The sequence below is a fragment of the Cibotium barometz genome, chromosome 10 (assembly GCF_041138505.1).
Source record: "Cibotium barometz isolate CiBa-2024 chromosome 10, ASM4113850v1, whole genome shotgun sequence".
NCBI lineage: Eukaryota > Viridiplantae > Streptophyta > Polypodiopsida > Cyatheales > Cibotiaceae > Cibotium > Cibotium barometz.
In genome coordinates this window covers 992,267-1,014,268 of record NC_141055.1, presented here as the reverse complement: position 1 = coordinate 1,014,268, position 22,002 = coordinate 992,267, and the positions used below count along the sequence as shown (strand labels likewise).

Below are 22,002 nucleotides of genomic sequence, written 5' to 3'. Positions count from 1 at the left end.
TTGCCATTGTTAGCACATTCATCCCCAGTTTCTCATCATTTTTGGAGTCCCTCTTTGGTCACTTTTCATGGCCCTTGGTTGTGGGCTGGCCACCCAATTTTTCTATATTTTTCTGGCATTTTTCCCAAGTCGGGTGCTTCATGCCCAGTCGGCCAGCTACATTGTGTCTAGTCGGCTAGCCCTATTTACCTATAAATAGGTGGGCTTGCCTCTTTCATTTTTCATAGTCTAGTCTTCCTTTTGCTTCCCTCACTTATGAGACTATTTATGTCTCTTGCTTGGGACTGTTTTCGTGCAGTATATTCAGCATAGTTGCTTCATATCTCTCTCTCTCTCTTGCACTCTCTCTCAGCACACTCTAGTGCTTGTATGCTTCCGCTCTGTGCACTCTTTCAGCCATGCAGTCAGCCAGCCCTGGTGGCTTAGGTGACCAGTCAGCCAGCAGCCGACGGGGTTGTACAGCAGCCAACTCAGGCATTTAATGCAATCGTGAGCATTTAATGCAGTCGTGAGCATTTGCAGCAGCCGACTGGCATTTTCTGCAGTTATGTGTAATTTGCAGCAGTCAACTGGTAATAAATGCAATCGTGGGAATATTTCTGCACGCCGACAACTCTTACAGGCAGCCAACTGCAGCCAGGAGGCCATATAAATGCTTCCCACTTCCGTCATTCAGGTATTCAGCAGCATACAAGATCAGTTCAGTATTCCAACTCAACTCCAGGCAATTCGGGAAGCTCCTCTTCACATTCAGCCAGCATAGGTGCAGTCCTACAGCTATCTGGACTTGCATCAGTCCTACAGCAGCCGACTCAGGCATTTAATGCAGTCGTGAGCATTTGCAGCAGCCAACTGGCATTTTATGCAGTCATGTGTAATTTACAGCAGCCGACTAGTAATAAATGCAATCGTGGGAATATTTCAGCGGCCAAAAGAGTCTTCAGCAGAGCCTCGGATTAGGTGGATACTCAGCCGACGTACGGTCTTCCTCGTCCTTGTGTTGGGTATTCACATCACTTGTTTCTCAAGCATTGTACAGCATTCTCCAAAGAATAATATAAGGAAATACTCCTGCTTGCTCCGCGGGGGAGGGGGGCCTTCATTGGCTTCATTGGGTATTTGGGACCCAATACTGTGTCGTCTTCTACATTCTCATTCTCTTTTCTCTCTCTCTACTCTCTAAATTGGATGCTAAAGGATCTTACCACATAAAGGTAAAAGAAGGCCCTGTTGTGCGTTATCACGGTCAAGCTCAGTACAGTAACATTGGTATCAGAGCATCAGGCTAGTAACCCGACTCAGCTACCTAAAGAAGTGAGATCGTCCGGTGGATGGTTAAACCACGGTCCGGAAAAAACACCCAGGCCTCCACCATGTCGGGAGAGACATCACATCAACAAGAAATCCAACAAGAAGAGATGGAGGCACAAGGCTTCCAAACAGAAAAAACACTTCCGCCAAGCACATAAGAGCTCCTGAGGATAATGATGGAGCAAATAAATTCTCTGAAGATGCAGCTTGCCGCCAAAAAAGAGAAGCCCAAAGAAGGCATCTCAGATCTGGCGACAAAGATTGACGTGAAGAACAAAGAAGAAAAGATGATGAAGCAAAAAGAAAAGCAGAAGAAGAGAAAGAACTAAGACGTGCGGAGGAACAAAGCGATAAGGAAGCCACATGCAAATATGAGGAAGACCAACGCCGCAGAGAGAAAGCCGACCGAGAGTTCCAGCAAAGACTCAACTGGGAGGCTATGCAAATCCAGAATCAACAAACGATGGCACAGATTCTGGTGGCCCTCCCTCAACAGGCTCCAAATTCCTCGTCCTCCACCACCCCTACCACCACCGTCATACGAACCTCTCCAAATTTTAGTAAGTATGATGGTAAGTGTGATCATGCTGTAGTTACTCAATTTATTCATCAATTTGAAGTACATTCCTTTAGCTAAAATTACAGATCCACAAGACAAAGTCCATGTCGCAGCACCCCAACTCACTGGGGAAGCTGTTACTTGGTGGCAGCATTGGTCACAACTTCACACAAACCCCATCACAGGCCAATTCCGTTTTCATTGGAACATCATGTCTGACTTCAAAGCCCGTTTTCTTCCACCACAGTACATGACCAATCTTGAGGATGAGTTTTACAAACTCACTCAGGGTGGTTCCCCTGTTTTGACCTATTCCAACAAGGTCATTACAATGCCCAACAGTGGGCATATTGGAAAAAGATAAGCTCAAGCAGTTCATTCGAGGTTTAGACACTACCATTAGGTACCCAGTGAGGAATTTTGAGCCTCAGACTTAAGTACAAGCATTGACCCTCTCTCAGAATCAGCAACTAATGCTAAACAGAGGTAAGCCGAAGCAGGTACAGTCTTCCCCAAAGCCCCAACAGCAATCATCTACCTAGGGTAAGGGGGCTCAGAACAGCACAGACCAAAAGGACCAAAAGAAAAATTCTCCAGGTCAATTTGCCAATAAAAAAGATTCTACGCCCAGAAAGGCTTCTGAGGAAAAAGCTAAGGAGGGCATCACTGTAGGTTATATCCAGCCAGATGAACAAACACGGTACAGGACAAAGAACCGTTGTTTCTTCTGTCACATTGTGGACACGGGAAGAAAGATTGCACTAAGTTCCAGGCTGAAAAGTCCGCTAAGGCATCCACTTCCACAGTAGCCATCGTAGCATCCTCATCCACACCTCCGCCATCAACCTCGAATGCCGTTCAGCTTTTACCCTCCTTGAATTCAGTGCTACCAATGGTATTTGATGATAAGCAGGAGAGTGAGGCTGAGGGAAAGACAAAGGCTCTCATCTGTGCCTATGGCACTGCAAAGGGCCAGCAATTCATTGTCCTCTTTGACATGGACAGTCCTGAGGATGCCATCTCTCCGTAGTTGGCTACCCAGATGAGCTGTACCTTGATTCCTTAACATCTAGATGTGGACGGGTTTACCCTTGGTCTACGTACACACATCACGCATAAAGCTCGGCAATTTGAGTTTTCAAGTTTAGCGGGCCACATTCCACTGGGATTCCATTCTCCTCTCTTTTAGGACGTGACATGATCCTCGGGATCTAGTGGTTTAGACAGTATGCACCCATTCTTGATTGGAGACAGGAAACTTTCACCATCGTTGAAGGCTTTCCTGAGCCTCTCATGATTCACGAGGATCGAAGCATTCCTGGAATTCCGCTCATTTCCCACATTCAAGCCCAACGAGCCATCCGAAAAGTAACAGAGTGTGCGTTACTATATGTCCGCTCTCAGTCTCATGCCATTCAAATAGCACCCACAGGGAAGCAGAGGATGGCTGATCTTCTCTCTCAATACAACATCATGCTACGATACGACCTCCCACCCAGTAGTCCTGAGGACCATCGCATAGAGTTGGTTCCTGCTTCCGAACCTCCAAGCAAGTTCCCCTACCGCCTTTCTAAGGCATTGGAGAGCGTGCTAACAATTAGCCCAACTACTCCGGTCCGAATTTATCCGACCATCTTTCTCACCTTTTGCCACTCCCGTTCTGTTTGTCCAAAAGAAGGATTAGTCTGCACGCTTATGTGTGGATTACAGGGCGCTCAATAAGCTAACAGTGAAGAATAGATACCCCATTCCCAAAATAGAGTACATCCTAGAACGACTCAATGGTGCAAAAAAAAATTCTAAGATAGATCTTAAGAGTGGCTCCCATCAGGTTCAGATCTTCGAGGCCTACATTTCAAAAACGGCCTTTAGGACCGAGCATGGCCACTACAAATTTGTGGTGATGCCATTTGGCCTCACCAATGCACCAGCGACGTTCAACAAAATGATGTCTCGAGTTTTTCGGGATCCCATTGGCAAATGCGTCTTTATCTTCTTAGATGACATTCTTAACTTCTCGAGGACTGCATGGCAACATGAGCGAGATGTGGTATGGGTTTTGCAACTCTTGCAAGACAATGAGTTGTTTATCAGGACAATGAGTTGTTTATCAATGCCAAGAAGAGTGAGTTTGGAGTATAGGAAATCCATTACCTGGGATACATCATCAGGTATTAGTCTCGACCCTGAAAAGATACAGGCCATTCTCAGTTGGGGAAATTTATGGCAAAGACTTAGACAGTGTGAAGGCACAGTACCCGGATTCGAAAGCGTTCGGGGCTCAATATCAATTGGCCCTCAATTCAAAACCAGGACACTACAGTATACAAGATGGTTGGTTGTTTTTCAAGAACCGTCTCTGTGTCCTTAAAGAAAAGCACCAAGTCCTTCTCCACAATGCCCATGATTCTCTTGTTGGAGGTCATAGGGATATCAACAGTACCTTAGAGAAGTTAGAGAGGTCATTCTATTGGCCTAAGATGCGACGGGATATCTACCAACATATCCAATCATGCCAAATATGTCAAAAAGTGAAAGTTCCTCATACCAAACAGGCAGGGTTACTTCAACCTTTGCCTATTCCTAAGGGACCCTTTCACGACATCAAGATGGACTTCGTAGGCCCTCTTCCCGCCTCAGCTCGATCTAGAAACACACAATGTATGACAATTGTTGACAGATTCAGTAAGTTTTGCATGCTCATTCCATGGAAGCAGACAACCACAGCCAAGGACATAGCTCGCTTGTTCATTTGGTTTTGGTACCCCATTGGTAGTTTGCCATGGACTATCTCATCAGATCCAAAATTTACGTCATTTTTGGAGAACATTTTTTGGAACTAAGTTGTAGTTGTCCAGCACATTCCATCCTTAAACACTCAAACAAAAATAAACAATCAATTGGCCTTTGACGTTCTCAAATCATACTGCCATGACCAGCAGTCGAAATGGGAACAATATCTTCCTTTGGTTCAGGCAATCCTAAACGATACTCACTCATCATGTATTGACTGGACACCATATGAGGCAGCATTTGGTCACCGGTTCTCATCTCTTTTTACGAGACCGGTGTCACCATCTCTTGAGGCCAATAAGACCACCAAGACATTCTCAGAAATCATGGGAGTCAGTTAAGGAGTGCCTTGCCAAAGCTCAAGAAGCATACACCCGACAAGCCAACAAATCTAGGCGAGATGTCAACTTTAAGGAAGGGGATTGAATATATCTCCGCATCATGAAACAACGGCTAAAGCAAGTGGGCAAGCGTTGTCCCAAACTATCATTCCGAAGTTTCGGCCCGTTTCCAATCATTCAAAAGTTAAGTGATGTCTCTTTAAAGTTAAAGTTGCCATAAAGTTAGACTATGCACAATGTCCTACGAAGTCCATCTTGATGTCATGAAAGGGTCCCTTAGGAATAGGCAAAGGCTGAAGTAACCCTCTTCCCGCCTCAGCTGCATCTAGAAACACAGTGTATGACAATTGTTGACAGATTCAGTAAGTTTTGCATGCTCATTCCATGCAAGCAGACAGCCACAGCCGAGGACACAGCTCGCTTGTTCATTCGGTTTTGGTACCCCATTGGTGGTTTGCAATGGACTATCACATCGGATAGAGATCCAAAATTTACGTCCCATTTTTGGAAAGCATTGTTTGACAATTTTGGGACTAAGTTGCAGTTGTCAAGCACATTCCATCCTCAAACAAAAATATACAATCAATTGGCCTTTGACGTTCTTAAATCATACTGCCATGACCAGCAGTCGAAATGGGAACAATATCTTCCTTTGGTTCAGGCAATCCTAAACAATACTCACTCATCAAGTATAGACCGGACGCCATATGAGACAGCATTTGGTCATCGATTCATCATTCTCAACTCTTTTGACGAGACCGGTGTCACCATCTCTTGAGGCCAATAAGACCACCAAGACATTCTCAGAAATCATGGAGTCAGTTAGGGAGTGTCTTGCCAAAGCTCAGGAAGCATATACCCGGCAAGCCAACAAATCTAGGCAAGATGTCAACTTTAAGGAAGGGGATTGGCTATATCTCTGCATCATGAAACAAAGGCTAAAGCAAGTGGGCAAGCGTTGTCCCAAACTATCATTCCGAAGTTTCGGCCCGTTTCCAATCATTCAAAAATTAAGTGATGTCTCTTTAAAGTTAAAGTTGCCAAAAAGTTAGACTATGCACAATGTCTTTCATGTTTCTTGGTTGAAGCCATATGTAGGTCCAACATTGCAGGATATATCAGAAGAGCAACAAGCAGAGATGATAGACGAAGCTGAAGTCATAGAGCCATAGAAAATTCTCCTCGAGAGATGGAAGCATGGATCCGGTCGAAGAATACAACAATTCTACATAAAGTTTAAAGACCGTGGAACCCATGAAGCAGTTTCGCTGGATGAAGAGTTCTTTCAGGAGTACCCCCAGTTGTTGGCGGACTATTTGGAAGCCCTAAACCTGCCGCCAAGTTAAGCAAGAGGGAATGTCACGAGTACCCTGCATTGGGATACACAGTGACACACTGGCATGATCATCAGTGCAGCATTTGTACAGAAGTAGTACCTTTTTTTCGTACACCGTGACCCCATTGTGAGCCCTCCATCCAGGGATAGTCAGGCACAAGCTACGTAGGTCAGTCTGTCAGCCGTAGAGGTCAATCGAGTGTCAGTCCTCTTAACCCACTTGGAGAATTCATCATACAGGAGCATATAGATGTCTGCCATAGCCTTAGATGCATGTGTAGGCATGTTTAGGATCATTGCACATAGAAGGGGCCAGCCCCAAGACAACCCAACATGGGCTAGCCTTGCAAAGGGGTATCCAAGCCCTTGCCATGCAGCCAGCCAGCCAGCCCTGGTGACTTAGGTGACCAGTCGGCCAGCAACCGACCAGCCCTACAGCAGCCGACTCAGGCAGTCAATGCAATCGTGAGCATTTGCAGCAGCAGCCAACTGGCATTTTATGCAGTCGTGGGTAATTTGCAGCAACTGACTGGTAATAAATGCAATCGTGAGGATATTTATGCATGCCGACAGCTCTTACAGGCAGCCAACTCCAGCCAGGAGGCCATATAAATGCTTGGGCCTAAGTCCTACTTCAGTCATTCAATCATTCAGTAGCATACAAGATCAATTCAGTATTCCAACTAACTCCAGGCTATTCAAGAAGCTCCTCTTCACATTCAGCCAGCATATGTGCAGTCCTACAGCTATCTGGACTTGCATCAGTGGCTAGAAGAGTCTTCAGTAGAGCCTCGGATTAGGTGGATACTCAGCCGATGTACAATCTTCCTCGTCCTTGCGTTGGGCATTCACATTGCTTGTTTCTCAAGCATTGTACAACATTCTCCAAAGAATAATATAAGCAAATACTCCTGCTTGCGGGGAGGGGGAGGGGGAGGGGGGGGGGGGGGCTTCAATGGGTATTTGGAACCCAATATTGCGTCGTCTTCTACATTCTCTCTCTCTCTCTCTCTCTCTCTCTCTCTCTCTCTCTCTCTCTCTCTCTCGACAGGGCAAGAGTCAGCTGACATTCAGTCTCGCAGGATGCCCGGTGGAGGTGGTGACATCATACGTGTACCTAGGGGTTACCTTCTCTGCAGCAGCCACACGCTTTACCATGGGTTCAGCAGCCAGAGCTAGATTGACACGGGGATATGCAGCATTGGCTATGCTAGAGAGACAGTGCCACCAGGCGCATTTTCAGGAGCCCCGGACGAAGGGGTGGCTATTTGACACATTAGTCACACCGGCATTGATGTATGGAGCAGCAGTATGGGCGCCAGGCCTTGCTACCCATTGGTGGACACAGATAGAGAGACCACAGGCCCTCATGATGGCACGCATGATACGCAGCAAACCGTCAGTACCTCATGACATTATCCGAGCAGAGTTTGCTGCGCCTCCTATGATGGTAGAGGCCATATTTCAGACTATATGCCTGCTAGACAGATTCAGAGAGATGCCACAGGACAGATTATCATACAGAGCTTTTCAGGCATCTAGACAGTTGGCTGAGGCAGGAGACAGACGATCATGGTATGCACAGGTCACACATTGGTTCTCACAGCATGGCCTAGACATGGATCATCTACCACCATTCCAGTATGACAGGGATGCACCACATATCCGTCTCTCTCATAGTGAGAGGAACAGAGTATTGAGACAGGATCTATGGCAGCTCTATACACGAGAGACATGGATATCGCCTGCACAGCCTCTTCTACCGAAGATGCTATACTACAGAGATCACTTCATGAGTATCACTGATGATGGATTCATAGAGAGGCCTAGATACATGGAGGGCTTTTTACCACACGGCTCCCGAGTGGCTATTGGTCAGCTCAGAGTTTCATCACACCGATTGGAGATTGAGACTGGCAGAGCAGCACGGATCCCCCGAGAGGAGAGGGTATGCAGATTGTGCAGAGAGGAGGTGGAGAGTGAGGAGCATTATGTATGCAGATGCAGAGCATATACAGCCATCAGAGAGAGATATCCCATTTTATTCAGAGAGCCACATTCCCTACGCCAGATCTTTGAGGCAGCAGACCAGCGCATACTGGGGAGATACATTCTAGACATACAGCGCCACAGAGAGACATTATTACAGGCTCAGACAGCTCCAGAGGGGGGGCGACAAACATAGATTACTACATTTTTTCAGAGATCCACACCCCTCCCAGCCCCTACACGGCAGGGAATTACTCTCCAGAGAGCAGAGACACTTAGAGCCCGCAGGAGACGGAGGACACCTGGCTTTCGGACACCACGCCTATACCAGAGAGAGATGACAGAGATCAGAGCTCAGTTTCACAGAGAGGGTGCGGAGCAACTGGCTCGCTTCAGAGCACACCCAGGCATGTTCTTCAGGGAGCTGTGGACACCCCCTTCACTGATGTATACCATTTTATATCCCCAGTATGGTACAGGATGGAGCTAGCTAGGTTGCATATCATGATTGTATACTCCATGCATATAGCTTTGCATTCTCCTAGTAGTAGAGCTCCATCCCCTGCACACCGAGATTCAGCTTTTTTATTCAGTACTTTTTCATTTTGTTGGGATGACAGAGGATACCCCATATAGGTACTCCGATTTGTCTCATAGACCGAGTTCGGTCTTTTGGAAGACGTTAATAAAATCTTTCTTTCTTTCTTTCTTTCTTTCTCTCTCTCTATAAATTGGAAGCTAAAGATTCTTACCACATAAAGGTATAAAGAAGGCCCTGTTGTGCGTTATCACGATCAAGCTGTGAGACAATCCTTTGCGATGTGCTTGGTGGAGTCACACTTGAAACACTGATCGGCTGGTTGCTTGGGCCATCGCTTGGCTCAAAACTCTTCTTGAGAGGGTCGTGCCCATGACACTCCCCCATTAGAATTGGAATTGTTGTTATCCTCCATGGCCTTAACAACTCCTTTAGAAATCTCCTTGCCCTTCTGCTACTAGACTTTCTCCTCAATCCCAAACTCGAAACTCTTCTGCAGGGTTGTAGCAAGATGAACCGCATCCGAAAGATCACAAGGTCAATGTGCACAAATATCTGCGAGTAAGGACGGTTTCAAACCATCCACAAGATGCTCAACCTACTCTGACCGTTGGAAAGGTCCTTGGCAACATGAGTAGAAGCTTCCAAAAACGTGCTAGGTAGTCTTCGTCCTCAGAATCATCGTGTCTTTGTTGAGAAGCACAAGCCTCGGTAGACGACACCAAATCCAAAACAATAGGCACTCTAGGTGTCAACTCTATCTTGTCAAGATGAGTAGCCACGGCCTCCATAGTTGCGTTCATTCCCTCCTCCATTCTGGAAAGCGCTTCCATAAGTGCCGTTGAATCCATGATGAAGATCTAGAACCAATGATAAGAGAGGGATGTGAGAGACTGCAGCCCTTGGCCATGAGAAACATGTTAGAATATTGTGCATCTCAGTGCATCGAGGCTATGCCTATTTATTGGGTTTTATCCATTTTTTTCTCCTTTTAGTGGGTCGTGGAGCAGTCGGCCAGCTCCTTGCTTCACTATATAAGGGGCCTCCTCATATTCACTTGTTTCATCCATTCCTAGCACATTGTACTGCACTCATGCTGGCTATTGCGCCATTGTAAAAGCCTCATGGTATAATAAAGGTGATCTTGTAAACAAGTTCTCTCTCTCTTTCCTTGTCTATGCTTCCGCCGCCTGTGCATATTCCAACATGGTATCAGACGACTAGGTCCCGGCTGCCCTCATCTGCGTTCCGCTTCCCTCTCCTCCTGCATTTCTGGCTTTAGAAGGTGGCTGCATTTCTGGCTTCAGAAGGTGGCTGCATTTTCTTCTTTTGCTGGCTGCGTTTTTCCTCTGAACCTGCGTTTTCTGCCTCTTCACATCAGCGTTTTCTCTTCTGGAGGTGCTCCTACCCCGTGCAACCCCTATAAGGTGCCAAGGTGCAAGTCCAAGTGGCTGGTGGTGTAGTGGCTGCTGTATTTACAGTCAGGACAGCTTCTAGAGGTGGTTTATTCGCGTCTTGTGCAATCCCACAAGCGGCCCCGACATCCCTACTTCCCCGGTTCAGTGTTTCCGGTGTGTTTTGGTGGACTGTTTTGCTGCTGTCCAGCCTCTTTCTCTCTTAGATTTGAGAGGGGGCTGATTGATCCTTGTGCTTCGCTTCGTTGGAAAGTGCTCGAGAAGAGAGTCTTGGAGTGCTTTGGCGTACTTTGTTGCTGTGGATATGGGGCCCCCCCCGTACAAACAAGGAGGACGAGTTGGACAAAACCAACTATGCACATTCGAAGCTGAATATGCAAATCTGGTTCATCCATAAGGGTTTGTGGGAGATTGTTCAAGGCAGTGAGAAGCAGCTCGAGCATCAGAACTGGAGGCATTATACCCAGGTTCATGAGGATGAATTCCTTGTGGAATTACAAGACTGGGAGGATCGTGATTCGAAGGCGCACTCAGTGCTTGCGCGGACCATTACGAAGGAGGTCTCACCGGCCGTGCAAACTCTTACCAGTGCACATCAAGTATGGTTCAAATTGGAGGATCTTTATGCTCGAGATTCAGCAATGCGGGCCGTTACTTTGCAAGAGCGACTCTACGGTATGTTATTTCCTACTAGTAGTTCTATGCAATCGTTTCTTATGAAGGCTAAGGTTATCCATGACTAGGTGCTGGCAATGGGTGCTACCTTGTCCTCTACTCAGTTGGCTGCACTTATCCTCACTAAGCCCCCGGAGTATGATGTAGTTTCTCGGGCTTTGAGGTGCCAGTCACAACCACTCAACTAGATTTTGATGACCCCTTCCCTTGGAAGAAGAGTCCTTCCTCGTTTCTCAGCATAAGATCAAGCACTTACTTCAGTACAAAAGAAAGGTCGAAGTCGGTGCTTCTCATGTGGGACAAGGACATTTGTCTAATGATTGTTTGTCCTAGAAGAAGGACAAGACCAAGGACAAGTCTTCATCTCAAAAGAAGGGCAAAGAAACAACACAAGACAGTGATACAGATACTTCTAGTGACTCATCTAGGGCTCCCAGGGCGCTTCCAACTCGAGAGGACCAAGATGGTGTTCTTCTCTAGTATACATGAAGTTTCCTCTATGTGCTTCCAGCCAGAGGAGGCTTATGGGCGGGAGAGGGAACTATAAGCAACTCCATTTTCTAGTGCATGGGAACCGTGAGTCGGAGTTCCAAGCATTAAAATCTGGTTGGACAAGGTCAACTTTGGTGTAGCAGATACTATGGATAGGATCTGTTCCGAGTTCACTGTTCAAGTTTTTGGGACGTGATGTGTTCACAGTCCACAGTTGGGGAATAATGGGCACAGTGTGTTCGGCAGCTCATCATTCTATTCTTGGAGTTCACTGCACACTGGTGTGGAAATTCAAAGCCCAGCAAAGTTCTTTGCTGTTCGTGGTGGCATTGTGTTTTGAGGAAACAGGTCGGTGGGTTCTCTCTCCGAGGTGATTCCAGAATCTGCAATACTGGAGGGTCCATGGTTGCATCTTCATCAACTTATCTTCTTCAGACTCTTGCACACTATGAGTTGCAGAAGGTGTGTTAGAATATTGTGCTATCAGTGTATTGAGGCTATGCCTATTGATTGGGTTTTATCCATTTTTTCTCCTTTTAGTGAGCCGCGGCGCAGTCGGCCAGCTCCTTGCTTTACTATATAAGGGGCCTCCTCATATTCACTTGTTTCATCCATTCCTAGCACATTGTACTACACTCTCTTGCTAGCTATTGCCATTGTAAAAGCCTCATATTGTAATAAAGGTGATCTTGTCTCTCCTTTGCTCTCTCTCTTTCCTTGTCTATGCTTCTGCCTGTGCATACTCCAACAAAATAGCGAGCAGGGTAGGGAACAAGAACTTAGAAGAGAACACAAATAGTGACTTTTTTCCAACCCCAACTCATGCACGCCTAGAAACCAGGGCCCTACCCTATCCAAGCAGCCAATTGCACTCGGGTGGTGAAAAGAAAAAAATTGGCAATTACATAGGGTCTGTAAAACATTCATGCCTATGTGCTAGGGTTTGTGAGTAGAGATAGAGAAGAGTAGCGGAATCAAACACGCAAGAGTCCTAAAATTATTATTCTGCATTATGTACAAGAAAGAAGTGTTACACTTCGTGTTACACTTCTTTCAATTGGAATTCAAGTACAAAAATGATGGTTGAGAGTGTAGACTCAAGAGTCAACTCACAGCCCACACTCCTGAAGATTTGCTTGGCCAGCCCACACTCAATAGAGAAACACACTGTAGAACGATGCCACCAAGAAACTATAGATGAAAATGACGAATTTTCTATGCACACATATATAGTACATACTAATGTTGGTCGGCTTGCTGATGTGCTGTCGGCCAAGTTAGAGGAGTGTTTCTTGGCCGACTACCACGTGGCACTTGGGCATGTCTGATGGCTATGCATGCTACCCACAGCCCTCTGCACCTAGCCACAGGGATGTACATAAGTGTGGTGTATCACATGCTATTTGACACAGCGACAACACAGAGGATGTGATTATTGAGCAAGATTGCTCACCGTGCCCGCTTTCCACTCACGTTGGGACACTGGAAGGTTTTGGCACTAGTATGAGTACTAGCATTAAGTATGGGGCCTGTGGCACCGAATTGGTCATATAGAGTTGCGCGACATTATGGTCATCCTTATTATGAAGAATGTAAGGTCCTAGTTAAAATTAGGTGTGAGCCACAAATCCCAAATTTTCTAATGATTTTCCATCTTCAAGGAAAATCTAGAAAGGTGCACAATGTGCACCCATTTATATCCAAACCTTAGATACGGCATCATTTACCATTTCAAAGAAGTATGAGGCATTCTACATCCAGTTCCAAAACTTATTGCTTCAGGATAAGCTTCCTCCTTCCCGACTTGAGGATCACGAGATTAACTCAATACCAAGCGTGGAGCCACCAAGCAAATTCCCCCACCGCCTCAGTGAGTCTATGGAGGCGAGGCGGAACTGGGTCGCTGCTCTAGATTCAATGTGTCACCTTTTGTGAGACAATTATCCTATTCGTCAGTGGTCACAAATAAAGATGGTTCATCACAGTTGTATGTGGACAATTAAGAGCAAGTTCCCTATGCCACGCATAGACGTAATATTCGAGTGGTTGAATAGCACTCAGGTTTTTTCAAAGATTGACCACAAAAGTGGGTACCATTAGGTACAGATCGTGCAAGGGACATGCCCAAGATGGCCCTTCATCCCTACAAGTTTGTGGTCATGTCCTTTGGATTGACCAAATCCCTAGCCGCATTTAAGTGAATGATGATGAGGGTATTCAAGCTCTTAATAGGTAAGTGTGTCTTTATATTTTTGGATGGCATCTTGGTATTTTCAGCCACCATTGACCAACATGAGCGCAATGTAGAGCAAGTCTTGAAGTTGTTGGAAAGCAACAAGCTCTTCATCAATGATAAGAAGTTTGGAATTTTTCCTAGCCGAGGTTCACTACCTTGGTTACATCATTAGCCAGGAGGTTATTAAGTTAGACTCCACAAAGGTCGCTAGAATACTCCAAAAAAGTTCCAATCAACGTCTTCGTCATCTGTTCTTGCATGGGCATATCCCAAGCACATCAGACACATATACATCATTTCTATGACCTCTCGACAGCCCTCACAGACTTGTTGAAGGGCATCACGACCCAGAGGCAACGTATCCATATGACACTAGCTAGATTCCAAGCTTTTCACGCCCTCAAGAAGACTTTAGCAAAGGCACTCTGTCTAGCATTAACCTCATGGGATGATCTATTCAAAATTATCAACAACGCACGTAACATCAATATGGGAGCTATTTTACAACACAGTTACACAACAAACAAACGGAACCATACATGAGCCAAAAGCTCAACACAACTTAGAGGAACTACTCTATCGCTCACATAACCATGTTCGAGCCCTTGAAAATTGAAAACAATTATCGTATTGGTGCAACTTTGTTGTTCGCACTAATCACCAAGCATTTAAATGGTTACACTAATCACCAAACATTTAAATGGTTACACCCATGCCTAGTGCACAATGGAGTGAATGCAAACACCGCCAGAGCCAATTTTTCTAGCAATTTAGCTGACATGATCGAGCACCTTCCAGGTAAGACCAAGTGGACCCTCAATGGATAGCACGACAAACTTGCCTCCCAATACCGAAAAAAGAAATACACAATGTTTAACCATTGTGGACAAGTTTAGCAAATTCATTATGCTAATCCCGTGTTAGTCAAATGCAACTACCAAGAAAAGTGCTTGATTGTTTATACGATATTGGCACCCAGTTTGTGGACTACCCCGTACTATTGCATCAAGGCACGGATGCTAAGTATACTTGCCATTTTTAGCGTGCTTTATTTGATAACTTTGGTACTAAGTTGAATTTCTCCAGTGCATTCCACCCACAAACAGATGGCCAAACAAAAATAAATAACCAACTTGCCTTCAATGTGCTTAAGTGTTAAGTCCACGATCACCAAGGTAAGTGGAAAGTATATTTGCCTTTGGTTCAAGCAATTTTGAATGATTCTAGTTCTTCTTCCACTCACAAGACTCCATATGAAGCAACTTTTGGGCAACTTTTTCCATCATTGATGACATAGTTGCACCCAGTTCGCGCACCACCCCCCGGTTCGGTTCGGTTCGGTACGTGCGCTTGGCAATTCGATCCGGATCTCATGCGGCTGTTTTTTTTGCTGCCCTTTTTTTTTTACCATTTTGTTCGCCGTTTTTGACCATTTGGAGAGCCGTTTGTTGTGCGTTTTTTTGGGGTTGTTCATTGCTTAGCTTTTGCTTGCTTGCCTTGGGGCTTGGCCCTTTGGTTGCCATTGGCCAACTTGCCTTTGCTTGAGCCTTGAGCCTCTCCCTATTATCTATATAATAGGCCCTCCCCCAACCCCATCCTCACAAGTGCTCATTGCTCAACCCTCCCCTCTCCCTTGAGCCACTCCTAGGCTCTCTCCCTCTTCCTCAAGGCTCAAGCCTCTCCCTCTTCCTCAACTTTCAAGGCTCTCCCTCTTGAGTCTTCCTTAAGCCTCCCCCTCTTCCTCGAGCCTCTCCCTCCCTCTCCCTCTCTCCCCCTCTTCCTCAAGCCTCCACCGTATTTTTAAGTATTTTTTAATGGACCGTACCTCCACCATATTTTTATTTTTAAAATTTAGTGGTGCGTTCCAAGACCATATTTGAACGTACCATACCAAATCGAACTTTTCGCACATGACAACTATGATTGATGACGAGGTTGATCTCCCGAGTGTGAGAAGCAAACAGGGTCACAAAGTCCTAAAAAGAAGTTTTGGAGTTGCCGAGTCGGTCAAGGATCATTTGGCCAAAGCTCTAGAGGCGTACACTCATCAAGCCAATAACATAGGAGAGATTGGGTTTATCTCCGAATTAGAAGATGTTTCTAGTCCAATTATGGGAATTTTCAGGCAATATTACCTCCCTTTGATTACGAAAAGTTCCATAATGGTATGAAACGTTTTGTAAACGTTTATATATTGCATCTTTTAAAACGCCTGGTAATGGTAACTATGCTAGGGATGCACCTCCATCTATGGTCTACACCCTAGGCTTTCAAATTGGCACTTGTCAAAATACGCTAGTGGGAGAGCCTAACTATTGGTGGGTTCAAGAATTCCACAGCACGGGCAACATCTCTTGTCATGAAATAACTTAACCTTCTTTATCGTGATGATAGAAAACTCACTTGTTCTTCAAATGAGACCACGCGGGGCTGAATCTGCATCAGAGCATACTGAGCAACATCTTTATGAGCTTCTGGCTCCATCTTCAAGAGATCCTGAGCGAAAGTCTGCAGCAGCTGGCGGGATGCAACCAAAGGGACCTCATCGGACACCACTGCAAAGCGCAGAAATTATCCCAAAAAAAAATAAGCCAGTGCAATCGAAAAAATGTGTAGTTCTGTTTCTCTGTGCATTGAAGCTAGGTTATATGGGGTGCCAGAACCCAAAACACCACAAATCCCACGCTAAAACACAGAGTTCATGGATGCATAAGCAAACCCTGATCACTACATAAACAAACCGCTGCATTAAAAAACCACTGCGCAGAAAGGGTTTGATTAAGCTCACTGTGATCGACGAAGCCCTTGGCATGTGCCACATTGTTGGTGGAAATGATGGACGAGAGGAGGAGCTTGTATTGCTCGATCTTTTGACGCTGATCGGAGATGGAAGCAGCTGCTTGCAGAGCGCTTTTGATGTCCTCGGCCATGGTGGAGTTGAAAGGACAACGAAGCTGTGGCGCTGTGCGCTGAGCTTGCCTTCTCAGAGGCTTAGTAACTGGTAAGTAGGCCTAAAAAATAGGTCTTCCCGCTCGGGTCTGACTCGATTAATTTTTGGTATAGTTGGTGGTTACTTTGCAATTTTTGTTTTTAAAAATCTTTGGATTTAGTATAGATATATTTTAATTTAACTAGTATTGGACCCGCGCGTTGCTGCGGCCGACAGGTAGAGTTCTAGAAAAAATAAACTCAGTTTCTCCAATTTAGGTCATGTTTTAAGTAAACACAATACATTATTTCAAGTGACTTTATATATACATATCTCAAAATAACATCCATGTCTCGTAGATTTATGGCGAAAACAAAAATATCATAGTAATGTAGCATACAAAGATGCAAAAAAGGACCAATATTACATATTCTCAAAATGCACCACAAAATACGTATTCTTAGTCAGTAATGTCACAGTCAACAAATTGAATTCTTCTCTTGTGAGAAGGATCATTCAATTGTCTCCTCATCACAATACGCTCTCTATTGTAAAGCGGTGATCCATCCCGCACATGCTCTACTAACGATGAATGCAAAGGACCTGCACAAACGAAACAATGATAAATCAAATCTGCACATAACGACACATCGATAAATAAAATCTCAAAAAAATCTTATAATAGAAAAACATAATCAAAATTACCTCGCACAATAGAACATCGAGTCGATGGTACATGAGGAGCTCTAGTATAAAACGCATAACGAATACCAATGGCCATGATGGATGTAAGAAACAACCACTCATCGGGTACTGAATACCCCTCAAATGATGCAAAGCATCTGTCCATCTCTCTCCAAAACAAATACACACCCCACTCCTCATCAGGAACACCAATCCCGTACATCTCAATGCCTTCGTCGACAACTCTTACCATAAACGTATCAATGTCATGTAATATCCTAAAATCAAAGCATAACAAATAGGTTATACAATTATTTATATATAGGTTCAAAAAATATTCATACAATGCCTAACAATTACACTTATACTTACCCATCCCTATAAGCATCAATCATAATCCCTGCTATGTGACCTGCAGTAATAGGAGCTGACCATAGCGGTGGCTCTGTATACAGATAGACATTAGTATAGAATGTCATGTTCCATACTTTGTAATCAAGAAAAGTTAAGCAAATATAGAGAAAAACTCACGTACTATCCTCGACAAAGGCATGTCCAATGTAAAGGTAATCTTAGACATGTCTGTCAAAACATAAACAACAAAAATAGGTACTTTTACCATGGACAAATATGTATAAAAAAAGAAATCACAACAAAATTAATCAAATTGCAGAACTTAAATAAGAAACCTGACTTGTCACTCTGAAGTCATTAAGATCTCCTTATAAACAATATTGTTTGTTGTAGGTGTATAACTTTGAAGATCATCAAATGAACACTCCACATTAGCGTTATCCTCAAGTAACACCTTAACAGCATGAGGAGACCGTGCTCGTGACAACGCAACATACAGTTGTCCATGAGTAAACACTGGAGTCACCAAATACAACCCCAAGACATTTAGGGTTTGGCCTTGTGATTTGTTTATTGACATGCCAAATGCCAGCCGCACGGGAAACTGTCTCCTCCTCATGGTGAATGGTAGTTGGGCCTCGCTGCATATAAAGGTAATCCGTGGAAGAAATACTCTTTCACCAACTTTAGTACCAGTGATGATTTCAGTCTCCAAGACTTTAGAGTGAAAGGCCTTACATATCATCCGCGTACCATTACAGAGTCCACGTCTTGGATCCAAGTTACGAAGCAAAATAACAGGAGCTTCTAACTTTAAAACCAAGCAGTGAGGTGGATATCCGCCCCGAAGGTCGATTGTGTTCAAAAATTCTGTGGATTACAGGAATGAATTTTCATCATTTTCAAGAATCGAATCTGCACTGAAATATTCCTTAGGCTCACTAGGCATTGCATCCAAAGCTGTCTTATTCACAATATCCACTTGACTATTTATCGGAGCAAGAATAGCACGCTCACTAAAGTATGAAGCATATGTCGTAGTGATAGCCAATTCAGAGTATACCCAATGTACCAAGTCTTTAAGACTCGATCTTTGCAAGACCATATTACTTGGTAGTGTCACCATCGTATTATCATTGCTACAATCCACTCCATTCCCAATATTCATGACCCACTGTTTAAACTCATTGCATCCATTAGTATTGCTTGATTGAATATGCATATTTCCAGCTAACTTTAGAACTTTGATAGAGTTCCATAGAAAGGAACAACACAATGCTGCATTAACAATATCCTCACGTCTTCCCTTCATAATAACAGGCAAGATTTGTCTAAAATCTCCTCCCATTAATACAACCTTTCCACCAAATGGCTTATCTGAGAATAATACATCTTGTAAGCTCCTATCCAATGCTTCAAAAGCATAACGATGAATCATTGGAGCCTCATCCCAAATAATGAGCTTACAAACTCTCAAAACCTCAGCAAGTTGTCCATGTACAGGGATTTTGCAAGTTGAAGAATTGTTTAGCTCCAGAGGTATCTTGAATCTAGAATGTGCAGTACGTCCATTCGCCAAGAGTAGAGAAGCAATACCTGACGATGCAGTGGCCAAAGCAACATACCCTTGTCCACGTACTCGCGCAAGCAAGCAATTATACAAATAGGTCTTGCCCGATCCCCCCGGACCATCCAGGAAAAAAATGTCACCTGCATCTGTCACAATTGCATGCATTACAGCATCGAAAGCAACACGCTGGCTATCTGTTAAAGTTGACTCCATAGCACTTGACAGGTTATATTGTTCCACAGTATCAAAAGATCTCTCTTCCAAAAGCAATGTATTTTCACCCAAGACTTCCAAATCAGTTCTGTTTAGTTCAGGCATCCCTTCAAAATCTGCTAATGTCCGTCTCTGAGCACGAAGAATTTCTTCCAAATGTAGTAGTGCATGAGTTTCAGCTAATTTTTCAATACCAATAAACTGACCCCTGCTTCTCGATAACTGGTATAGAAAATCTTCTATCATTTCTTCTCGAAATCTCTTCCACAATATTCCTGGACAGGAAGGCTCACAAAATAGCAATATAGTACCAAAAAGACATGTCAACTGCAAGGCATTTTGCATAGATGATGCTTCCTCCATACATGCAACCCATTCAGAATCATCTTCCAGTATCCCTCTGGCAATGCAAGCTGCCTTGAAAGAAGGATAGATGTGACCATTGAGCGAACGCAAATCTTCAAATGACTTAGATCCTTTACATATTGTAAGAAGTAGGCGAACATAGTATGCCTCACCTGCCAAAGGAGCTACAAAGTACATGCGCCCTATAGTGTTTCCAATCTTTCTTTTGGTCCATTTCTTCAACCTGGAGTTCCAAACCCATTGTTGAGGGAAATCACTATACAATGTATTGTTTGCTTCAGGATGTTGTTGATTACAGGTGAACCATTCAGTCATAGTAGTCTTGCCTACATTTTCCCTCTGAAAAACATCTGCAATATTATCATCATCTCTGAAGATAACATTATGACCCCCATCTAAGTGTACCTGCAACCGTTGCACATTAGGCTTCTCATTGTGTAAATCATACTCAAAGAGTCTCCAACATGCCTCTGATGCAGAGACGTAATGTGCATCCAAATACCTCTGAATCTCATCGACTACGCAAGCAGCATTAACATCCCCACCTTGTACAGTGCTAAATCTTATTGTTGCTCTGTCATGCCCCTTGTATATGTACTTGTAAAGATATTTCACTACTGATATTGTTGAGCATATTTCCACATTTACATGAGCATTATATGTGATTGAAAGATAAGGGTTATATGGCACAACCCATCTATTATCAACATTACACTTTTTCAATGCCACAGTTCTTCCATCATTTCGACGCATATACACGGGGTAACCACTCTCATCCACAGTAGTCTCTTGTGTAAAAGCTCGTGGATAGTTCCTTGTGCATTTCCCTTTATCCATACAAATTGCACTTGGATTGAATGGCCCACAGGGCCCATGGATATTGCAATGCAACACGACATCATGCAGAGCAGGAAACATTTGCTTGTCAGGTAATTCGGCACATACTAATCTGTCATAGTCTTGGAGAGTCTTAGGTTTATGGACACTATCCAAGATCAATAACGTGTGTGAATGAGGCAATCCTCTTTTTTGGAACTCAATGACACTCACATATCCAATCACCTTACCAAAGAGGTCCTTCTTCACGATATTTTTCATCATATCTGAATGTTTTTGGTGAAATACTCTAGTAGTCAAATCAGGCCGGTCACATGCACTTTGCCCCGGGAGTAAAGCATCTAATACCTCTGGCCACTTTGGGTTACAGGTGAAAGTAATGAATAAATCGGGCTTGCCCTTTGAACGAACAATTGCCATGGCATCCTGATAAAGTTGATACATTTGTCGTGGCCCACCCGTAAAACTGGAAGGTAACACTATTCTACTTCCCACTGTCCTTCCTGCAATACCACTTCCACTTCCTTCCACATGAAGCATGTCTGCTAAACCACTATAAACCTCTGAACGCAAACTTTTTTGATTATGGCATAGCCAAGATAATCGTGACTCTTCAACACTGCAATAGGCATCAACCATAAACTGTTGCAACAACCTTCCACCACGTAGCAAGCATGCATTTGTATCTGGGCGAATTTGCAATCGATAAGCATAGTATTGTCGTTGAGTCACACAATGACCATTTCTCAATGCACTCACTTGTGCATCAGCATAAGGGATTCTCAAGTGCCATCCATCCTCCCCTCTTGGAAATAACATGACGTACAAAAGAGGCATATAGCACCTATGCAAATTAGAGATGTGTTTGCATGTGCCTTCTCGAGTATGCAATAAAATATCACGACGACCAACATTATGATCATCACCTTGACCAATCATGATACCAGCAATCTCGGAAGCTGTTGGCATTGAGTACTGCCTAGATGTGGATTTCGTCTCACATATAGTCATTTTCAAATCCAAACTTGGATTGTCACTCAACATTCTTCCCACATACTTAAAAGCTTGTGCAAATGGATTAGAAGTGTGCATCATCGATTGAAGTGCTTCTAGGGTTGTGGATTCCAATCCATTCATGACACCTAGTCGATTTTGTAATTCGTGCTCAGTATCAAACACATACAACTGTGCAAACTGTGGCTTAGGATTGTACATATTATTGGGGACCAAGGACCCAATCCGATGATAAACAGTCCCATGCACCTTGAAAGTATAGACACTACTATTGTGAAAGAGAGAGTCATCTATTTGTGCACCCAATGATGAAAAAGCCAACACACTATTATAAGCCCTGATGTTTTCTC

General features: G+C 44.1%; 1 protein-coding gene across 1 annotated transcript in view; it reads right to left on the bottom strand.

The window, feature by feature from the left end:
* LOC147634427 (COP9 signalosome complex subunit 4-like) overlaps positions 1-16,712 on the bottom strand; it is a 105,325-nt gene extending 88,613 nt beyond the window's left edge. The window contains exons 1-2 of the mRNA XM_086803495.1: positions 16,474-16,712; positions 16,089-16,240 (exon numbers count right to left, since the gene is read on the bottom strand). Coding sequence (XP_086659621.1) covers positions 16,089-16,240; positions 16,474-16,615 — 294 coding nt within the window. The 5' untranslated portion in view covers positions 16,616-16,712. The remainder of the gene's footprint in view (positions 1-16,088; positions 16,241-16,473) is intronic.
* Positions 16,713-22,002: the final 5,290 nt, after the last annotated feature.